At 36.1% G+C, this 20815-nt stretch overlaps 1 protein-coding gene across 1 annotated transcript in view; it reads left to right on the forward strand.

The window, feature by feature from the left end:
* Positions 1-20815, forward strand: part of MLLT10 (MLLT10 histone lysine methyltransferase DOT1L cofactor) — a 243767-nt gene that overhangs the window by 162011 nt on the left and 60941 nt on the right. The window contains exons 10-13 of the mRNA XM_065871216.1: positions 1323-1575; positions 4866-5435; positions 10790-10834; positions 11683-11715. Of these exons, the coding sequence (XP_065727288.1) occupies positions 1323-1575; positions 4866-5435; positions 10790-10834; positions 11683-11715 (901 nt within the window). The remainder of the gene's footprint in view (positions 1-1322; positions 1576-4865; positions 5436-10789; positions 10835-11682; positions 11716-20815) is intronic.

Genomic DNA, 20815 nt, shown 5'->3' on the forward strand with positions numbered 1-20815 from the left:
GGTTGTTAATATGTGGCAGATTTCAATTTTGCATATTTTCAGATTTTTCACTTGTGTTACTTTGGAGATTTCAGATAGAAGTATTAGAAAATTATTTATTTATTCAACAGAAATTTAGGGCTAGTTATAGTTCAGACACCAGTTTAACAACGGCAACAAAAATCCCTGACCCTTTGGACCATATAAATCTTTTTTTTTTAAATTAATCAATTAATTTATTTTTGGGTGTGTTGGGTCTTTGTTTCTGTGTGAGGGCTTTCTCTAGTTGCAGTGAGTGAGGGCTACTCTTCATTGTGGTGCATGGGCCTCTCACTGGTCTCTCTTGTTGTGGATCACAGGCTCCAGACACGCAGGCTCAGTAGTTGTGGCTCACGGGCCTAGTTGCTCCGCGGCATGTGGGATCTTCCCAGACCAGGGCTTGAACCCGTGTCCCTTGCATTGGCAGGCAGATTCTCAACCACTGCACCACCAGGGAAGCCCCCATATAAATCTTTAATTTCAAAGCATGTTGATTAATTTACATCTGGCATCACACTTTCATAGTCATTTAATTTGTCATTATTTGCATGCACCTTATATTAAAATGATTATTAAAAACTGGAAACTGTTTAAGTTTGTCTTTATCTTGCTTTGTTTCCCTACCATAACTAATTATACGGGGTGATTGTGAATAAATTTTATGGTATAATTGTACTTTTAATTTTTTTTAGAAATCTTAACTGCAAAATGTAACTGTTTCCTCAACTTAATACTGGGAAGAAATCTTTTCTGTTTCAAGGTTTTAAATATTTCTCTTTTGAAAAGCAGCCTTCATCTGAATTTAAAAAATTCTTGCTCTGACCTATGCTAGATCTGTAAAATATCATGGATATAGTCCAGTAGTGAAATTGTAGTACCTTACTTCTCTCTAGTTGTTGCCTGTCAGTGATGAACACTAAAGCTGATTTTAATTTCATGTCTAAGAAGTAGATTGTTCTTGTTGAAAATTATGTTGCTTGAGAAACAAGTATCTTCTGTATTGCTTACTGTGTGTCACTTAATAAATAACAACTAATATGTACTTTTACTAATTGCTGCAATTTGATGCTCAGTCATATTATAAATTATCTACATTTTTAAAAGAAATATTTGTACCAGACTCTAAATTGTTCTTACATGATTTTCTTAGGCAGACTGACATGTTTTTATAACTGAAACTTTCATATGTTTATCTTTCAAGTCCAATAATTATTTATTATTAATGTGCCATCTTTTTTTCCCCCTGTAGCCAAATTGTAATCAGTTCTTTTTCCTTTTACTTCCTTTCTCAATCAAAATGTTAGACTTATACAAGCACTAGCAGCAACTCTATATCTGGATCATTGAAGCGCTTGGAAGATACTGCAGCACGATTTACAAATGCAAATTTCCAGGAAGTCTCTGCGCACACTACTAGTGCAAAAGATGTTTCAGAGGCTAGAGGGTCAGAGGGCAAAGGGAAGAAATCTTCAGCTCACAGCTCAGGTCAAAGGGGAAGAAAGCCTGGTGGAAGAAATCCAGGAACGACTGTATCAGCAGCTAGTCCTTTCCAGCAAGGTATTAATTATGATATTTTAGTTGAAATACTTGTTCTTGTGATGATCAATAGTAGTTAAGTTTTATAAAAGAATTTACCTTTTACTTATAACTATTGGATAATTAGAGATTATTTTATGATTAGTTGCTATAGTAAGATTACTTTAAAGACTAGTATTCCTTCTTCAAATGTTTCTGGGAACTTTGCTTTCTTTTTGTGTTATGACCTGTGCTTCTAAAGTTGAACTGTAATTTTTTTTAATGTTTAAATAGATGTGGAATAAAGTTTAAGTCTGAGGAGAAAAACAATAAAAGCTGGAGTTTTCCTTTCCTTTCTGCTCAACAGAAAAGTCATTCTAACTTATAAATTGTTTTTATTTGTCTTTCCCAGTTGAACACTAAAACGGTTAAGGTATACATTTTCAATAAGTGAATAAGTACTCAGTGATTTTTAGGGGAGCTAAATAGTTCTCGGTAAATAATACTTGCTGATTATTAATGCATTTATTATAAAGCTTGAAGATGAAAGTAGAATTCTGCTCAGCCTGCATATCTTTTGGTAATTATGGCTGCTGTATGTACAGGATGCCCAGCTAGTTTTGAGTTTTAGTTAAACAACAAGTTATTTTTTTCAGTGTGTGTCCCATGCATTTATTTGGGACATACTTATACTGAAAAATAATTTGTTGTTTAACTGATATTCAGAATTAACTAGGCATTTTGTGTTTTATATGACAAGTCTGTTTTATGGAGAACAAAATAACTCAGCTAAACGTTAGAATACATTAGCCTAATGTTCTAGATTTTTATTTTGAAATAAATATGTTGAGAAATATAAGTGCTAAAACTGTTCAAGACAAATACATTTAGTAAAATAAAGGCCTCCTCTCCCTCGCCCCCACCCCAGCCCTTTGTCCCCTAGGAGTAAATGAGGGAAAAAGTTGTCCTTTTCTTTACCCTGTTAAAGCTTTTGCTGACAATAAAAATTATGCCCATAATCTACCAGGACATAATTTGAATATGTAGAGAGATGCTTAGACTGCTGACCTCTTCATTAAAAAGTATATTCATATATTTTTAAACTAAGTTATTTTGTGCTTCAAGATTTTCAAGTCCTAGATTTTTTTTTCTTTTTGCCTCATATAACAAAAAGTTAGACAAGTAGAAAAGAAATGAAATGCTAAATTTGCTGTTTTATGTTTAATAAATTTACTGTATATTATTTTTATGATACTTTGGAAAACAAATAGTAAAACTGTAGTTTTGGGTTTTTTTGTTTGTTGGTTGGTTTTTGCCACATGGGTTTCGGGATCTTAGTTCCCTGACCAGGGATCAGACCTGGGCCACGGCAGTGAAAGTGCCAAGTCCTAACCACTGGACCACCAGGGAATTCCTGTAAAACTAATTTTTAATGTAACTTCATTCACGTTTTGAATGTGATTAGCAGAATTCAGTCATCTCTTCTCTATAACTAAGACCTTATTTTGTACTGTAAAATTGCATTTTTGAGTTTTTAATGTTATCTTTGAAGTACTAATTCATTTAGAAAAGAGAGCTCTCATTTTCTTAAATTTCACAATATTGGAGAGTCTTTCCCTGCTTTTGTTAAGATATGGTAGAGAACGTGTTATGTTTTTATATCTGAAGTAATATCCTGAAAAGTTTTAAAAGTTGAAATTTAAAGGTAGGGCATTTAAGGTAATTTTTTTTTAATTGCAGGTAGTATGTGAATTTTAGAAAATACACATTTAAAATATTGTGTATACTAAGTGTTTTAAAGTATTTGCTATGCTGTCGTGAGCTTTTAACACCAGCTGTAAAAACAAAAATGTGCAGAAAAAAAAACAGATGGTGACAGATCAGAATGGATAATAAAGAACTTCTTTATAGCTGTTAATTAAGTGGCAAATTGCAGTTATCCTTAAATGATTGATGTAATGTAAATGGCTTCTTAATATGTATATATTTTTTTTACACAGAAATGGCCTGAAAATGGTCACATCGGTACAAGTAATTTTGTAAATTAATAAGGCAGATATTCTCTTGAAGGAGTTAAATTTTAGAACTATTAATTTTTTTTAATGAGCCATTTTAGAAGAGCTTAAAATTTAAAAACCAAAACCTTGAGACTTTAGTTAAAAAGAAATTATTTCTTATGTGTAGGGAAAAAATATCTTTGTAAATATTTAGGTAGATTTATGTGTGATTACTTATGAATGTGCTCTACAGTAAAATTTAACACTTAGCTTGGAATTTCCTTTCCACTGCCAACAGAACACTTTATTTTGAGCTTTCGTTTCTTGAAGACATTAGTTAAAACATGACATAGTTTAGTTTTATGAAACACAATAGATGTTGGTCAAAACTGAGTCTAAACACTTGTTACTTCATTTGGCAAGCGTGGCGAGAGTGTTTGATGAAATGGGATGGTGGATCGAATTTGTTTCATCCCAGCCATTAGTTTTAACCTGGTAAATAAGAACCTTGAGGTTTTATATCTCATAATGACACGGTGGGCTTACTAATATTCTTTAAAGAGTGGAGAAAAAATAAGCAGTTGTGAGAAATTCATGAGAGGTGCCCCTCCTATGATTTTACTTTCATAAAAGCAATAGCAGAATATAAGTGGCTGGTTTCTTTTCTTTATGCATCTCCGTGGGAGGTGGACTGGGAGAATGTGAGTTATATAGATTAGGTTCCATATGATGATGATTATATCAAATCCATGTTTTGGTGGGGTAGATATAACTGAAAGATAACGTTCACCAATATTATCTTGAAGTTAAAACTCAGAACTTACGACCTGAGCAACATCTTTTGGATCTTATTGTATGTTGGGAACATTTATAATCATACCTTCAATAATTGCAAGAAAGGAAGTTCCCAAAGCCATTCAGAGTTCAATCATAGTCATTTCAGAGTCTCCTTGAGACTTTGCTTTTCTTTGGTCCTTCCTCAAGCATACACAAGGCATTTGGGGGAGAGTAGAGGAATGCTGCCATGGTAAAAGGTAGGTTAAATAAAGCACATCTTATATCTTGGTAATTGTACAAGTAATAGCGTATAATTCAAGAGTTAATATTCAATTTAATAACTATAAAATAAGTATTTTTAGAACATAATTTTATAGATAAACTTGATTTCAGTAATAATCCTTAAAAAAATCTAGCTTTGTTACATACTGATGTCCTAAGTTTTATAATTTTTTTCATCCTCTCTTTTTGATGATTGTGTCATTTCTACTGCTCATGGGAACTTTTGCATCCAATTTTTTCTTTTCCTACCCCATTTTTTTTTTTCCCCCACTACAGGCAGTTTTTCAGGAACTCCAGGCAGTGTAAAATCATCTTCGGGAAGTTCAGTACAGTCTCCCCAGGATTTCTTGAGCTTTACAGACTCAGATCTGCGTAATGACAGTTACACTCACTCCCAACAGTCATCATCAACCAAAGATGTACATAAAGGAGAGTCTGGAAGCCAGGAAGGGGGGGTAAATAGTTTTAGTTCCATAATTGGTCTCCCTTCAACCTCAGCTGTTATTCCGCAGCCTAAAAGCTTTGAAAATTCACCTGGAGATTTGGGTAATTCCAGCCTTCCTACAGCAGGATATAAGCGGGCTCAAACTTCTGGCATAGAAGAAGAAACTGTAAAGGAAAAGAAAAGAAAAGGAAATAAACAAAGTAAGCATGGGCCTGGTAGACCCAAAGGAAACAAAAGTCAAGAGAATGTTTCTCATCTCTCAGTTTCTTCTGCTTCACCAACGTCATCTGTAGCGTCAGCTGCAGGAAGTGTAACCAGCTCTAGTCTCCAGAAATCCCCCACGCCGCTCAGGAATGGGAGTGTGCAGAGTCTTAGTGTGGGCTCCTCTCCACTTGGTTCAGGTAGGCTTGGCCCCTTGTTTTCTCCCTCCCTCCCTCTCTCCCTCCCTCCCTCTCACCCACCCACCCACCGCCACTACCACCAAGCAAATTAATTTAATTTTTTTTTTTTTTAATTTTTTTTTTTGGCTGCATTGGGTCTTTGTTGCTGCGCACGGGCTTTCTCTAGTGGCGAGCTGGGGCTACTCTTGGTTGCAGTGTGCAGGCTTCTCGTTGCAGTGGCTTCTCTTGTTGCAGAGCATGGGCTCTAGGCACGTGGGCTTCAACGGGGTTAGTTGTTCCATGGCATGTGGGATCTTCCTGGACCAGGGCTCGAGCCTGTGTCCCCTGCACTGGCAGGTGGATTCCTAACCACTGTACCACCAGGGAAGTCCCCGCAAATTCATTTTAAACTACCATTATGATAATACTGTGAGTTGCTAAGTGACGTTTAATTGTCTTAATGAAAAGTGTTACGATCTTAGGAGGACAGTTTGGTCTTTGGAAAAGACATTTGGCACTAATCCAGTTTTACTTAATATAGGCTAAATAGTTAAAAGATAAATTCTTAAAAGATTTTCCTAGCTGTTATTGGTTTAGGGAAATATTATGTGTGGGAAATCATGTTTTTTACTGAATACTTTGTGAGGGCAGTGTCTGTGGTACATCTGTGGCAGAAAAATATGAATTTGTATCCCTTTTACCTCACCAGTAGGTAGACAGAAATTTAGGGAGAAATTCCCATAAATATTATTTCATCAAAATAAATGACTTAAATTTAGACTTGTCAGGTTTTTTTTTTTTTTTTTTTTTGGTGGTACGTGGGCCTCCACTGTTGTGGCCTCTCCTGTTGTGGAGCACAGGCTCCGGACGTGCAGGCTCAGCGGCCATGGCTCACGGGCCCAGCTGCTCCGCGGCACGTGGGATCTTCCCGGACCGGGGCACAAACCCGTGTCCCCTGCATCGGCAGGCGGACTCTCAACCACTGTGCCACCAGGGAAGCCCTAGGATTTTTTTTTTTTCTTAAACTTGAGTTTTAAAATCACTCTGAAGAGTGTATGTATCTTGTTAAAGCCATACTTAGGGAATAAGATTAGTTGTTGAAAACTATTTGAGGTAATATATTATTTAATCTTACACATTTTAATAAAAGTTTTATGACTAGATCAGAGCACTCTCTCACTGATAAGCTTAGTACTAAAAAGTCTATGCTTATCTAGAAGAAGCTGGCTAAATGCCATGAGTATTTAGGAATTACGCCTTCTTACCATAAGTTAAGAATTGCTAACTGCTGTTGAAACTTAGCATGTGCTGCACACTGTCTTAAGCACTTGACAAGCATCAAGTATTATCGCTCATTATATAGAAGAGGAAACAGAGACAGAATTCTCACAGCTCTAAGTGGTGGAGCTATGCATTTTCCTTGATTCCAGAGACACTTAATTATAAAATTCAAGGGATGTTTGCTGATGAGGGTGTAAAACCTTACTAGTATACTGTCAGTCATGCTTTAAGCAATGGGATCAACAAGAGAGTTTGAGCCAATAATTTAACTTGCAACAATAGTACCTCCTACTAGTATCAAAACGTTAAATTTTCCTTTGGCCTAATTTTAGATTGAGAAAGCACTTAGTAATTGTAAAAGCAGAAAACTCGCTCCTGTATAAATAAGTCAGAAGGAGAAAATGTGTACTGTGTTATCAAGAATTGTTTTCCATGATGCCCTTTTAAAGATTCATGTGCAAGTAACAATGCAGGTGACCTTGTAAACACCTGTTAATTATAAGGGTAGACTGTAACAAGCACTATAATCCTAGCTCCAGGAGGTTAGGGGCTGTGTTTGTCATGTTCATTACTGTCTCCCCACTGCCAGCACAGTGCTTTGACCATAATAAATGCTAAACATTAAAAAACAAAAAAAAGAATGAATACTATTAGTAATCATTGAGAACGTTATCATGTGTTTAGTAGTATCCTGTGTGATTTTGTACTTGTCTTTCAAATGTTTTTGCCAGATTGCAAGTGAAATTATTTATTGTAAAGCTTTTCACGTATCAATAGTATTACAGACCAGTTTTAGGATATATAATTAGTTGGAAAAGACCATGGACAAGATGAAATTTGAATTGTACTTTGGAGTAGGCAGAAAAAGAAGGCCAACATTATTATCAGAAAAGATAGTAAAGGTATATTTGAAGGGTAAACTTCATAGAAACAAGAAGCTTGTGTTTGTGGGATAGAAGTAATGTTGATTAAATAGAGCAGGATGAGTTTATGGAGAGTTGACTGCCAGGCTGAAGAAATCAGACTTTGAGGCTAGTGGTCTTTCTCCTAGAATTAGCATTCTGGACTTAATTCTGGCAACTTACTATTAAAAGAATTTTAGAGTAATCAAAATTCTCTCATGACGTTCAAATTATAGTAGAGCATATGTAGCAAGATATTTATTCTAGGAGGCCTAGATCTAGTCAGAATAGAAACCCAGAAAACACCTCTAAACTTGTCTGATCAAGGGTTTGTATTGTAAGATTTTTATTAAATCACAGTACATCCTGATAAATGACCTACTGTTTTATACTGACTTGTACAAAATGTTTTAAGTGGCTACTAAACGTTGTAAGTTTTGGCTTACAGATCATATTAAACTTTTTATTGAATTCTTTCCTACGTATGTTCTTTTGAGCTCTTAATAGGCACCTGGTCTTTTGAAACATTGAAAATTAAGATGTTGAAAACATTGAATATTTTGGAAGAGTTGACGTGCTGTATTTGTCCTTTTCTGTTTTCCTTTTATTTATTTATTTGTTTGTTTGTTTTTGGCTGCGTTGGGTCTTCGTTGCTATGCGCGGGCTTTCTCTAGTTGCTGCAAGCGGGGGCTACTCTTCGTTGTGGTGTGCGGGCTCTAGGTGCACGGGCTTCTGTAGTTGTGGCTCTCTGTCTCTAGAGCGTAGGCTCAGTAGTCGTGGCGCATGGGCTTAGTTGCTCCGCGGCATGTGGGATCTTCCTGTACCAGGGCTCAAACCCGTGTCCCCTGCATTGGCAGGCGGATTCTTAACCACTGCACCACCAGGGAAGTCCCTGTTTTCCTTTTTATCTCAACCACATTAGGAGAGTTTATGATTTAGTAAAGTGAAGGTTAGCATTTTTTCTTCACAAAAATCATCATTTTATTTTCTCTGAGAAAAGTTTGGTATTCGTTAAATGATGGTGGTTTAACGTTAATTTCTTTTCTTTGGGCACGCTCTGTCCTTTCAAAGTATAGGGTTCCCTGTTTTTTGTTTTTGTTTTTTAAACTCAGTCTCTAATTCTTTAATAGAATGCCTCTATACCTTTCTCAGTTAAGATACCTGAAATCTATTTCAGTGATGGAATTCTTTAGTGGTGATACATGCTATAAAAGGAGATTCTGGAAAGGCAGTCCTTTGGTTGTGAGACTATCTACTTAATCTTAAATTGTTCCTGATTTCACAAAGACAAATTATTACTATGAGTAGATCGCCTCAATAGAAGTTTCTTCTGGCTTCTCCTGAAATATGAAGGTTATGAAAGTTTAACTTGAGCCTGTGTAACTATGAAAGGGAACTTGTTAAATGTATCCCTGTTTATGTCATATCTACTTATGTTGGTAAAGTGAAACTGAGGAGTCTTTTTTTGATAAAATATTTTAATTAGAAATAGACTGATTCTGTAAACAGGTAAGGGAATCATATAGATAAAATATTAATCTAATAAACTCATGAGAGTAGAGTTACTAACACAGTATTGTAGATGAAGGAGTAGTTACAGTTAGTGAACATAATTCACATCTAAATGACTCAGGTTCATGATTTTATATACATTGATTATATTGGGTTATAAATGAAAATCATAAAGGATATTGGATGCTGCTAAGACCAGGATATACCTTGGAATTTGCTTTCTTAGAAAATCCCCTGATTTTGTTTTGGCTTTTGATGATCTGAAAATTTGCTGGCCCTATGTCATGGCTGTCTTTCTATAAAAGTACTAGATCAAAGGCCAGAATAGCCATATTCCAGTTTTTTGTCCCCACTGAGAAAATCCTTCTGCATGAGTGTCCTTTGATTATTTTTTAGGACCATTCCAAACAACTACCATTTCTCTATAATGTAACATGTCTATCTCTTTAATAGCCTTTTAAAATCTCACTTGTATTGCATTTGTTACTGAAGCATTAAGGTGACAAATTCTCCCACCATGACTCATTTTCAAGGGTCATCTGGAAAGGACTTACACTAAACTGGCCTAAGTGTTTGATTTTTTAACAGTGTCTAATGTCAAGTTCTTTTAACATTACAGTGATTGCAAGTGAGTGCTGGCTTCCTCTACCTTGCTTTGTCTTTCTTCTTAATCTCAAGTTATTCAGAGTGGGCCCATGATTAGACTTGAGTTCTGAGGTAGATGTGTGAGTGATGGTTGCCTGGAAGGCTCTGCTGTGCACATGGTTCCTAGAAGTCATGTTTTTGGTTAACTAATAGCCAGAGAATTCCTGCGGCTTCCTGCGGCGGCTTGCGGGATCTTAGTTCCCCAGCCAGGGAACGAACCCTTGCCTCCTGCAGTGGAAGTGCAGAGTCTTAACCACTGGGCCGCCAGGGAGTTCCCAGGCCAGGACTTTTGAGTCAAAGCCTTAGCACTGGTTTTATCGATTACTTTTCCTTTGGAGTGTCATATGGAAATTTATTTCCCATTTCTGAGCAGAGTTTGCTTTTAGCAGTGTTTTATTGCTTCATGTCACCCTCTGCTCGTTCTCCTCATTTGGGTGGAGTAAAAGAATAAGAGTAATGGCTTTTCATTCATTATCATCATCAAAAATGAAAGGTAGAAGAAAGTAAGCAGACTGTAGTTTAATGAGTTTTTTATTGTTATGTAAGTCATAATGGATTTCTGCTCAGATATAAACTAAATAATTTTCATACTTAAATTGTAATTTCTAATTGAACATAGCATTCAAATGTGTTTGATACACTGTTCTCATCTAATGAATTATATAAAGCACATTAGTTTATCTCATTGCCTAACTGTACTTCCTCATAGAAGTGAATCCATTTATTCTTAAATGCTTGTTATACAGATTCATTTGTAAGCCCTTCTGTCTTTTCCTCATTCGTTGCACACATATACATGCACACACATTTCTACACTGTCCTGTTAAGATTTGTGAGAATGCCATCATGTTTGGTCCTCCTACCCCTTATGTCCCAATTACTGGCTCATAATTTCTGTTCTTGCATTTCTGTTTGCCCTGCTCAGCTAGACTTTTATTTAGGTGAATGTTTTCCTGTTTTTCTGGCCTGTTTCTTTTCTGCCCTTAACTCACTGGCAACTTCTTTGCTGATTTCCTTTCTCCTCCCTCCCAACAGAAATTTCCATGCAGTATCGGCATGATGGAGCTTGTCCAACAACTAGTAAGTTGTATAACTGGGTTGGTAACCCAGACTCTTTGACTCCTACTCTAGTGCTTTTTCTAGTATATTATGCCACTTCTGAACCTTTAAATTTTAATTTTCTCAAATGCAGTTGGTTCTTAATTGAATAGATTTCTTTCTCCTACAAAGGTAGCTTAACTTGCTGCTTTGTCCTGTGTTCAGGATCCATATTAGAGTCAAATTGTGACCAAATTTTGTTGATTGCTGACCTTTTAATATGGTGCTTCCATTGTAGAATTGTGACTTCTGTTCCCCAATGAAGTAATATTTCCAGTTTTTTGTTTTTCACTAATCTTAATGTTAATATTTGTATATTGGCATTAGATATCTTTTTTGCTTAGGCCTCTGCATATCTTGAGCCTATTATACTAAAGTCTAGGAATTGAGAATGTTTGATCAGGTTAGATGATAAAATGAGGTTTTTCGTTACAATAAATACTATTAAGTGTGACCAAAGGTGGATTTACCTGTATAGAATTGCATCTTATAGATACTGGCTTTCAGCCAGAAGAACATTACATAGTTAGACTACTAAATGTCTTTTTAAAAGTAGCTTTATTTATTACTAAGGAGATTTGTCATCATTATGACAGTATATCTGATATGTTATTTAAATTTAGTAGGTAATATATTGGCAAGTGAAATGCGGTATCTAGAAATTTATACCATGTGAAGACTGAGCCAAGCTTGTAGTTTTAATGATTTAAGCAATGATCCAAGGTAGATTTACTGAGATTTTATTATACTGATGCAGCCTATGCCTATGTATTTCTTTTGTGTGTTTGAGAATGATCTTAACCTGAAGTCCTTTTTTCCTTACTTAAAAGCTTTCTCAGAGTTGCTGAATGCAATACACAATGGTAAGTTTTATTAGAATCTTCTCTGGTGGTTCATTTATTACAAAGGTTGCCTTTTGTAGAGAATCCCAATTGAAAGCTTGCATGTTCCATTGATGAAGTGAAACCTAGCTCTGAATCAATTGTTCAGCACCTTAGTGAAAACTTTTTGTGGATTGCCTACAGGAGGATTATAGGTCAACTTAGTTCATCAGTTTGGCTTCTATTGTCTCTTTGTAAGGCAAAATGGTGATAGTGTTGTTCTACCTTTATGAAAGTCATTTTTCTATTTTTGCAGATAGTTTTTTCTAGTTCTTATGAGCTCTGGCTTGCCAGTGCAGTTGGTGATTGGTACCTACATCAGGAATTTGCTGCTTCTTCCACAACTGGGAATGTGAATTTTATTTTTAGGATTAAAATAATAATAATAGTTTTATTATTCTATCTCTATCTCTCTATTCCATTTAGTGAATAAACATAAGATAACCTTTTACAGTATGTCTAATTTGAGGCCAGGTTTTTACAGGGACTTGCATCTTTTGCAGGATTGGGTTCTGAAATCAGAATATAAGGCAAATGCTACCATTTTTTTTAACTTTTAAGATATAATGGAGTTTATTTTTGCAAAAGTGGTAGGGAGTTTCTTCAGTTCCAAGAACCTTCCTTAATTATTTGCTGTTTAAAGAAAATTCTTGAATCTAGTATCATCTTTGTTGATTATCTTTTTTAGTCATTAGCTGACATACCTCTTATTTGTTCAAGACTGTTTAAATGATTCCAAGCAGTTTTCCCAACACGTTTTCATTAACTTTCTGAAATCTTGCATATTTTGCTAATGTAATTTAATTTGCAGTCGTTTTGCATTGCATTTGGATTAAATTGTCAGGTGTTTACAAATCTATAGCCAGCAAGAGACTAATGGCACGATGAACAGGCATAGGCACTGTGTTGATTTGAGGGCTAGTGTGGTTGGGATGGGAAACCCATAATGAGCATTTTATTAATGGGTACATTTTAAAAATAACTCTTGCTTCCCTGTGTAACCTGGAACTGCAGACTCTTAGAATAAGTATTCCAGATAAAAAGGAACTCTTGAATATTGGGTATCTAGAGGAAAAGGGATTAGAAGCATTCTTAAGAATAAACCAAATATGTTACCATTCTTTGATAGGAAAGTATAAAACATCATTTTCAGTTTGCATAGGTAAATTTAGACTTGCTCTTTAATTTTGGAATATTAGAATTTGGAGGCATGCTGAAAGTTTGAAAAGAGTATATTTGGGGTAAAAAAGGAAGTAGATACTGTTGGGAGCCACCTAAATCCTTTGTCGTTATTAACTACATAGTACTGGGTTGTATTAATTTAACAGGCAAATTGTCATGTTTCTTTGTATTGGTGAATGAAGTTAATGTCACGGGATTAATATAATGAACACAGGTTTTCTTTAAAATCTTGGGTTATTTTGTAACTGGAAATTTGACCCCCATCACCCATTCCATCCCATCCATTGATGGACATTTAGGTTGTTTCCGTGTCTTGGCTATTGTAAATAGTGCTGTAGCGAACATGGGGGTACATATATCTTTTTGAATTAGTGCTTTTGTCTTCTTCAAATAAATACCCAGAAGTGGATCCATATGGTAGGACACTTTTGTTTTTTAAAGGAACCTCCAAACAGTTTCCCAATAGTGGCTGCACCAATTTACATTCTCACCAACAAGGGTTTCCTTTTCTCCACATTCTCACCGATACTTATTTCTTGTGTTTTTGATAATAGCCATTCTAACAGATGTGAGGCGATATCTCGTGACTCTCATTTGCATTTCCCTGATGATTAGCGATGTTAAGCATCTTTTCATATGTCTGTTGGCCATCTGTGTGTCTTCTTTTAAAAAATGTCTCTTCAGATCCTCTGCTCAGTTTTTAATCGAATTTTGTTTCCCTCTTGAATTATAGGAGTTCTTTATATATTTTGGATATCAACCCCTTATCAGATACAATTGACCCTTCAACAGTTGAAACAACTAGGGGTTGGGGTGCTGACCCCTGAGCAGTTGAAAATCAAGTACTGCTATCTCTGCCTCAGAAACAAAGGAAATGACAAATGACTCACCCAAAGCAGGAAGCAGAAACAGTTTAGATAGAATCAAAACTTAAACCCTGGTTCATTTGATTCCACGTATTATGATTTAGAAGCGAACACAAACTTTCCCCCACACTTAAAGATTTGTAAAATGAAAATACAGGTACTATGTTTTTTTGTTTTTTTTTTTGCGGTATGTGGGCCTCTCACTGCTGTGGGCTATCCCGTTGCGGAGCACAGGCTCCGGACACGCAGGCTCAGCGGCCATGGCTCACGGGCCCAGCCGCTCCACGGCATGTGGGATCCTCCTGGACTGGGGCGCGAACCCGTGTCCCCTGCATCGGTAGGCAGACTCTCAACCACTGCGCCACCAGGGAAGCTCCAAGTACTATGTTTATTGAAAAAAAAAACATTAAGTGTACTTGCGCAGTTCAAACCCATATTCAAGGGTCAGCTGTGTATGATTTGCAGATATTTTCTCCCTTTTGGTAGGTTGCCTTTTCATTTTGTTGATGGTTTCCTTGGCTTTGTGGTAGCTTTTTACCACTTGTTTATTTTTGATGTATTACCACTTGTTTATTTTTGTTTTTGGTATCAAGTCCAAAAAATCATCACCAAGAGCAATGTCAAGGAGCTGACTGCCTATTCTTATAGGAGTTTTATGGTTTCAGGTCTTACATTCAAGTCTTTAATCCATTTTGTCTCTTTTGCCACAGATTGACCGTATATGCTTGGGTGTATTTCTGGGCTCCCTATTCTGTTCCGTTGATCTATGTGTCTGCTTTTATGCCAGTACCATACTGTTTTGACTACTGTAGCTTTGTAATATAGTTGAAATCAGGGAGCATGATGCCTCCAGGTTTGTTGTTCTTTCTCACAATTGCTTTGTCTATTTGGGGCCTTTTGTGTTTCCATACAAATTTTGGGATTGTTTTTTCTATTTCTCGGAAAAGTGCCATTGGAATCTTCATATGGATTTCACTGAATCTATGGCTTCCTTTGGGTAGTGTGGACATTTTAACAATATTAATTCTTCCAACCCGTGACTACAGAATTATCTTTCCATTGTTTGTGCCTTCAATTTCTTTCATTAATGTCATTTAGTTTTCAGTGTAGAGATCTTTCATCTCCTTGGTTAAATTAATTCCTATGTATTATTCTTTATGATGCAGTTGTTAGTGGGATTGTTTTATTAATTTCTCTTTCTGATAGTTTGTTATTAGTGTATAGAAATGCAACTGATTTTGTATATTGATTTTATATTCTGCAACTTTACTGAATTTGTTTATTTGTTTAACATTTTCTTTTGTGGAGTCTGTAGGGTTTTCTATATATAGTATCATGTCATCTGCAAATAGTGACGGTTTTACGTCTTTGCTTCCAATTCGATGTCTTTTATTTTGTTTTCTTGCCTAATTGCTCTGGACTTATATTTTTAATTATGAAGACAAGTGTAGAATTGGCACCTAGTGAAGTAATATTTAGCCTGTGGAGGATTGAAGGAGAGTTGCTTGGACTTAGTTGGAAAAATCCATATGTTTGTGTTTTCTCCTTTTTCAAATGTATTCCATTTTTTTGGTTTTAATTGTGGTAAAATACACATAATATAAAATTTGTCATTTTAACCATTTTTAAGTGTACAGTTAAGTAGTGTTTAATATATTCACATTGTTGTACACCCAATCTCCAGAATTTTTTAATTTTACAAAAACTGAAACTATAGTCATTAAACAACAGCTCCCCATTTCCCCCTCCCCCCAGCCCCTGACAACCAGCATTTTACTTTGTTTGTATGAATTCAACTACTCTAGATACCTCATGTGAGTTAGAATCATGTAGTATTTGTCTTTTTGTGACTGACTTACTTCACTTAGCATAATGTCCTCAAGGTGCATCCATGTTATAGCATGTGTCAGAATTTCCTTCCTTTTTAAGGCTGAATAATATTAATACTGCATTGTATTATGTACCACATCTTACCATTTATCTGTTAAGGGACACTTGGGTTGCATTCACCTTTTGGCTGTTGTAAATAAGCTGCTTTGAACATGGATGTTCAGATATCTTTTCGAATCTCCATTTTACCCAGAAGTACAATTGCTGGATCATATGGTAGTTACATTTAAAATTTTTTTTAATTGAGGTATAGTTGATTTACAATATTAGTTTCAGGTGTACAACATAGTGATTCAGAATGTTTATAGATTATACTCCATTTAAAGTTATTATACATTATTGGCTATTATACATCCCTGTGCTGTACAGTAGATCTTTGTAGCATATTTATTTTATACAGTTATATATATATATATATATATATATATATATATATATATATACACATACATATATATATATATATATATATATATATATATTTTTTTTTTTTTTTGTGGTACGCGGGCCTCTCACTGTTGTGGCCTCTCCCGTTGCGGAGCACAGGCTACGGATGCGCAGGCTCAGCGGCCGTGGCTCACAGGCCCAGCCGCTCCGTGGCATGTGGGATCTTTCCGGCCAGGGCACAAACCTGTGTCCCCTGCATCGGCAGGCAGACTCTCAACCACTGTGCCACCAGGGAAGCCCAATATACACTTATATTTTTAATTTTCAAAATCTGTTTCCATGTGACTGCACCATTTTAAAAATTCCCACCAACAGTGTACAAGGATTCCAATTTTTCAATATCCTTGCCAACACTTAATTTATTTTGCTTTTTTTTTGTTTTTGATAGTAACCATCCTAATGGGTGTGAGGTGTCAAATGTTAGCTTAAAATTTTTTTTCTTCTTCATTATATTGAATATCAAGCAATAAAAACCATGAGACTTGTCTCTGGGGGGAGGAAAGAAAAAGAAGAATTTACATTCCATTTTATTCTTCCGTATTTGTTTTTTATGGTTGCTCTAACAACTTATCACAAACTTAAAGCAATACAAATTTACTACAGTTCTGTAGAAGTCTGACGTAGACCTCACTGGGTTAAAATTAAGGTGTTGGCAGGCTTTGAACCTTTTCAGAATCTCTAGAGGAGGATCTCTTTCCTTATATTTTCCAGTTTTGGGAGGCTGCCTGCTCTCCTTGCCTTGTGGCCCCATCCTCCATCTTCAGAGCCATCAATTATGGGGAAGTCCCTCTAATGCTTCAGTCCGTCTGGTTCTCAGATACACTTTATGAGAACTCTTATGATTAGGTTGGGCCCACTCAGACAATTCAGGATAAGCTCTGCATCTCTGGGTCCTTAACTTAGATAAATTTGTGTAGTCCCTTTTGCTATTTAAGGTAACGTATTCACGGGTTCTGGACATTAAGGCATGGACACCTTGGGGACAGGTGGGGGGGCATTATTCCGTATACCATGTCTGCTCACAATTATTCCAACTGCCATACTTTAAGAAGATGTTATTAAAATCATTTCCAGGGTTAGGATTTATTAGTACATGTATTTTTTGAATAGTTTTGGTTTTAGCACCTTTTTTGTTAGCTTTTTTCCCATAAATTACTAGTGACCAGTTCTGGTTCCCAATTCCCGGAGACAGGTTTTTATCTTACTTGATTTCATTTCAGAGAAATTGTTGGCCATTCTCTTTTTTTTTTTTGTGGTATGCGGGCCTCTCACTGTTGTGGCCTCTCCCTTTGCGGAGCACAGGCTCTGGACGCGCAGGCTCAGCGGCCATGGCTCCCGGGCGCAGCCGCGGAGGCATGTGGGATCTTCCCAGACCGGGGCACGAACCCGCGTTCCCTGCATCGGCAGGTGGACTCTCAACCACTGCGCCACCAGGGAAGCCCGGCCATTCTCTTTTGAAGCTTTCTGTATTCCATTATAGCATTCTCCTCTATCTTTTTTATAAATTATAAAATACTTCAAATTTATAGAAAAGTACAGAGATTATGAATTTATTACAAATATAACACCTGTTAATATTTTGCCGTATTTTCATACATCCTTTTTCAGCTTTTATTCTGAAATATTTGATACATTGAAAGCAATATGTATAAGTTATGTGGCCACACTAATAAAATGAGCACTCAGGAATCTACCACCAATTTAAGAAATAGAATGTTACCAACACTGTTGAATATAGTGCATGCTTTTCACCATTGCATTCCCCAAGGTTAATGACTATCCTGAATTTTGTTTATCATTCCTTTACTTTAATTAATTGTTTTGCATGTACGCATAAAATTACACCCCTTATTTCTTTTTCATACTTCTCTCATCCTTTTTCAGAGTAAATAGTCCTTGTTCTACTTCTCCAGTATCTTATCTTTCCCCCCAAAGTTTTTAATGAAGTAAAATTTATGTAATATAAAAGTTACAGTTTTAACCATTTAAAAGTGTATAATTCAAAGGTTTTTGCTATACAGTTGGCCCTTGAATAACTCCGGGGTTAGGGGCCCTGACGCTCCTCACATGTAGAAAAATTTGGATAAAATTTATAGTTGGCTCTTTGTATACAGCTTTCGTCCCTATTGTCAGTTTTGCATCCATGGATTCAACCAACCGAGGATCATGTAGTAATGCAGTACTTACTGTTGAAAAAAATTCACATGTAAGTGGACCTATGCAGTTCAAATCCATATTGGTAAATGGTCAACTGTATTCATAATGTGGTGCAACTGTAACCACTATCTAATGCCAGAACATTTTTTTTTAAATTTATTTTATTTTATTCATTTATTTAATTTTTGGCTGCATTGGGTCATCGCTGCTGCACGGGGGTTTTCTGTAGTTGCTGAGAGCGGGGCTACTCTTTGTTGCAGTGTGTGGGCTTCTCTTGTTGTGGAGCACGGGCTCTAGGCGCACGGGCTTCAGTAGTTGTGGCACACGGGCTTCAGTAATTGCGGCTCGCGGGCTCTAGAGCGCAGGCTCAGTAGTTGTGGCACACGGGCTTAGTTGCTCCGCGGTATGTGGGATCTTCCCAGACCAGGGCTCGAACCCGTGTCCCTGCATTGGCTGGCAGATTCTTAACCAGTGCGCCACCAGGGAAGCCTAATGCTAGAACATTTTTATCAATCCGGAAATAAATCACATACATCCCAATATATTCCCCTCCCCCTCCATACCCTGGCAATCAGTAACATACTTTCTGTCTCTGTGGATTTGCCTTTTGTTGAGTTGACACTACATGTAGAGGGAGTTCGTGTCTGGTTCCTTTTACTTGGCATAATGTTTTCCATATTTAAGCGTAAGTTTTGTCTATGTTGTAGCACATATCAGCACTTCATTCTTTTTTCTATGGCTTGATGATACACATTATATGAATATACACCACATTTGGTTTATCCAGTCATCAGTTGATGGACATTTGGGTTGTTTCCACTTCTTGACTGGTATGAAACTGCTGTGAACTTTCACACAGGTTTTTGTGTGAACATATTTTTTTAATTTGTCTTGTGTATATACTTAGGATAGAATTGCTGGGTCATTATGGTAACTCCTGTTTAACTTTTTGAGGAACTGCCAAACTGTTTCCCACAGCAACTGTACTACTTTACATTTCCATTAGTAGTATATGAGGGTTCTATCAGTAGTATATGAGGGTTCTAACTTCACCACATCCTCACCAAGACTTGTTATTTTCTATTTTTTTCCCCTAGCCATCCAAGTGAGTGTGAAATGGTATCTCATTGTGGTTTCAATTTGCATTTACCTTATGACTAATGAATTAGCATCTTTTCATGTTCTTGTTGGCCATTTGTATATTTTCTTTTGAGAAAAATCTATTTATATCTTCTTGTATCAATTTTTGTAGTTTGGATGTTTCTAAGAATTTGCCCATTTCATCTAGATTTTTAAATTTGTTGGCATACAGTTATTCATAGTATTCTCTTCATAATCCTTTAAAAACTTTTTTGGTAATATGGGTAGTAATATCCCCTTTTATTCCTGATTATAGTATATTTGAGTCCTTTTTCCTTTGTCAGTTAAGCTGAAGTTTAGCAATTTTGTTCTTTTCTTTTTAATTGGAGTATAATTGCTTTATATGCCATTTTGTTCTTTTAAACCAACTTGTGATTTCATTCTTTTTTTAAAAATAGTTTTCCTGTTCTTTATTGTATTTCTATTTATTTTTTTCTTCCTTCTGCTTGCTTTGAGTTTTATTTGCTCTTCTTTTTCTGATTCCTTAAGATAGGAGGTTAGATTATTTATTTCAGATCTCTTTTTTGAAAGTAGGTCTTTACAGCAATGTCTTCCTGAGAGTATTGACAGTATCTTTTACGATTTCTTTGTGTACCTCTTGTTTTATTCCCAGTATCCTCTTCTCTACTTATTCACTTCTCATTCTATGCCTATTCTGTTGGAAGCTATCTTATTCATACCTACAGATTGAGCAGTCATCTATATTCGTTAGATTGCCAAATCTCTGCCTCCAGTGTAGAATTTTATCTTGATTTTCAGACTCATTCCCAACAACGTAATAAACTTCAGTTCTTCTTACATTCCCACTCTAAGCCTGCTGCTTCTCTGGTGTTCCTTATCTGTATATGATAGATTAAAAGAATTAAAAGTTCTAAACCAGAGTTATGCTAGGGACTTAAAGAAATGAGAGGGAAGAGTTTAGTTTGTCACCATTTGTTTTTTTAAAGGTTTTTCCTGTTATTCATCACTTTAACTTGTCTTTTCCTTTATGTTTCCACTGCTCCTGCTTTGGCAATTCTCCGTAATTTGTTATATGAACTCTTTCAGCAACCTCTTAACCTTTATTCTGTTATCCAGCTCATTCTCTAGGTGTTACCAGAATCTATTAGGGTCTATGTAAAGATGCAGATCAGGGACTTCCCTGGTGGTCCAGTGGGTAAGACTTCAGGCTCCCAATGCAGGGGGCCCAGGTTCCATCCCTGGTAAGGGAACTAGATCCCACGTGCATGCCGCAACTAAGAGGTCTGCATGCCACAACTAAAGATACCACATGCCGCAACTAAGACCTGGTGCAGCCAAAATAAATTAATGAATGAATAAATAAATATTAAAAATTTTTTTTAAATAAATAAAGATGCAGATCAGACCATGTCACTGTCTTACTTAAATCCTTTAAGGAT

The sequence above is a fragment of the Phocoena phocoena genome, chromosome 2 (assembly GCF_963924675.1).
Source record: "Phocoena phocoena chromosome 2, mPhoPho1.1, whole genome shotgun sequence".
In the NCBI taxonomy this organism is placed as follows: domain Eukaryota; kingdom Metazoa; phylum Chordata; class Mammalia; order Artiodactyla; family Phocoenidae; genus Phocoena; species Phocoena phocoena.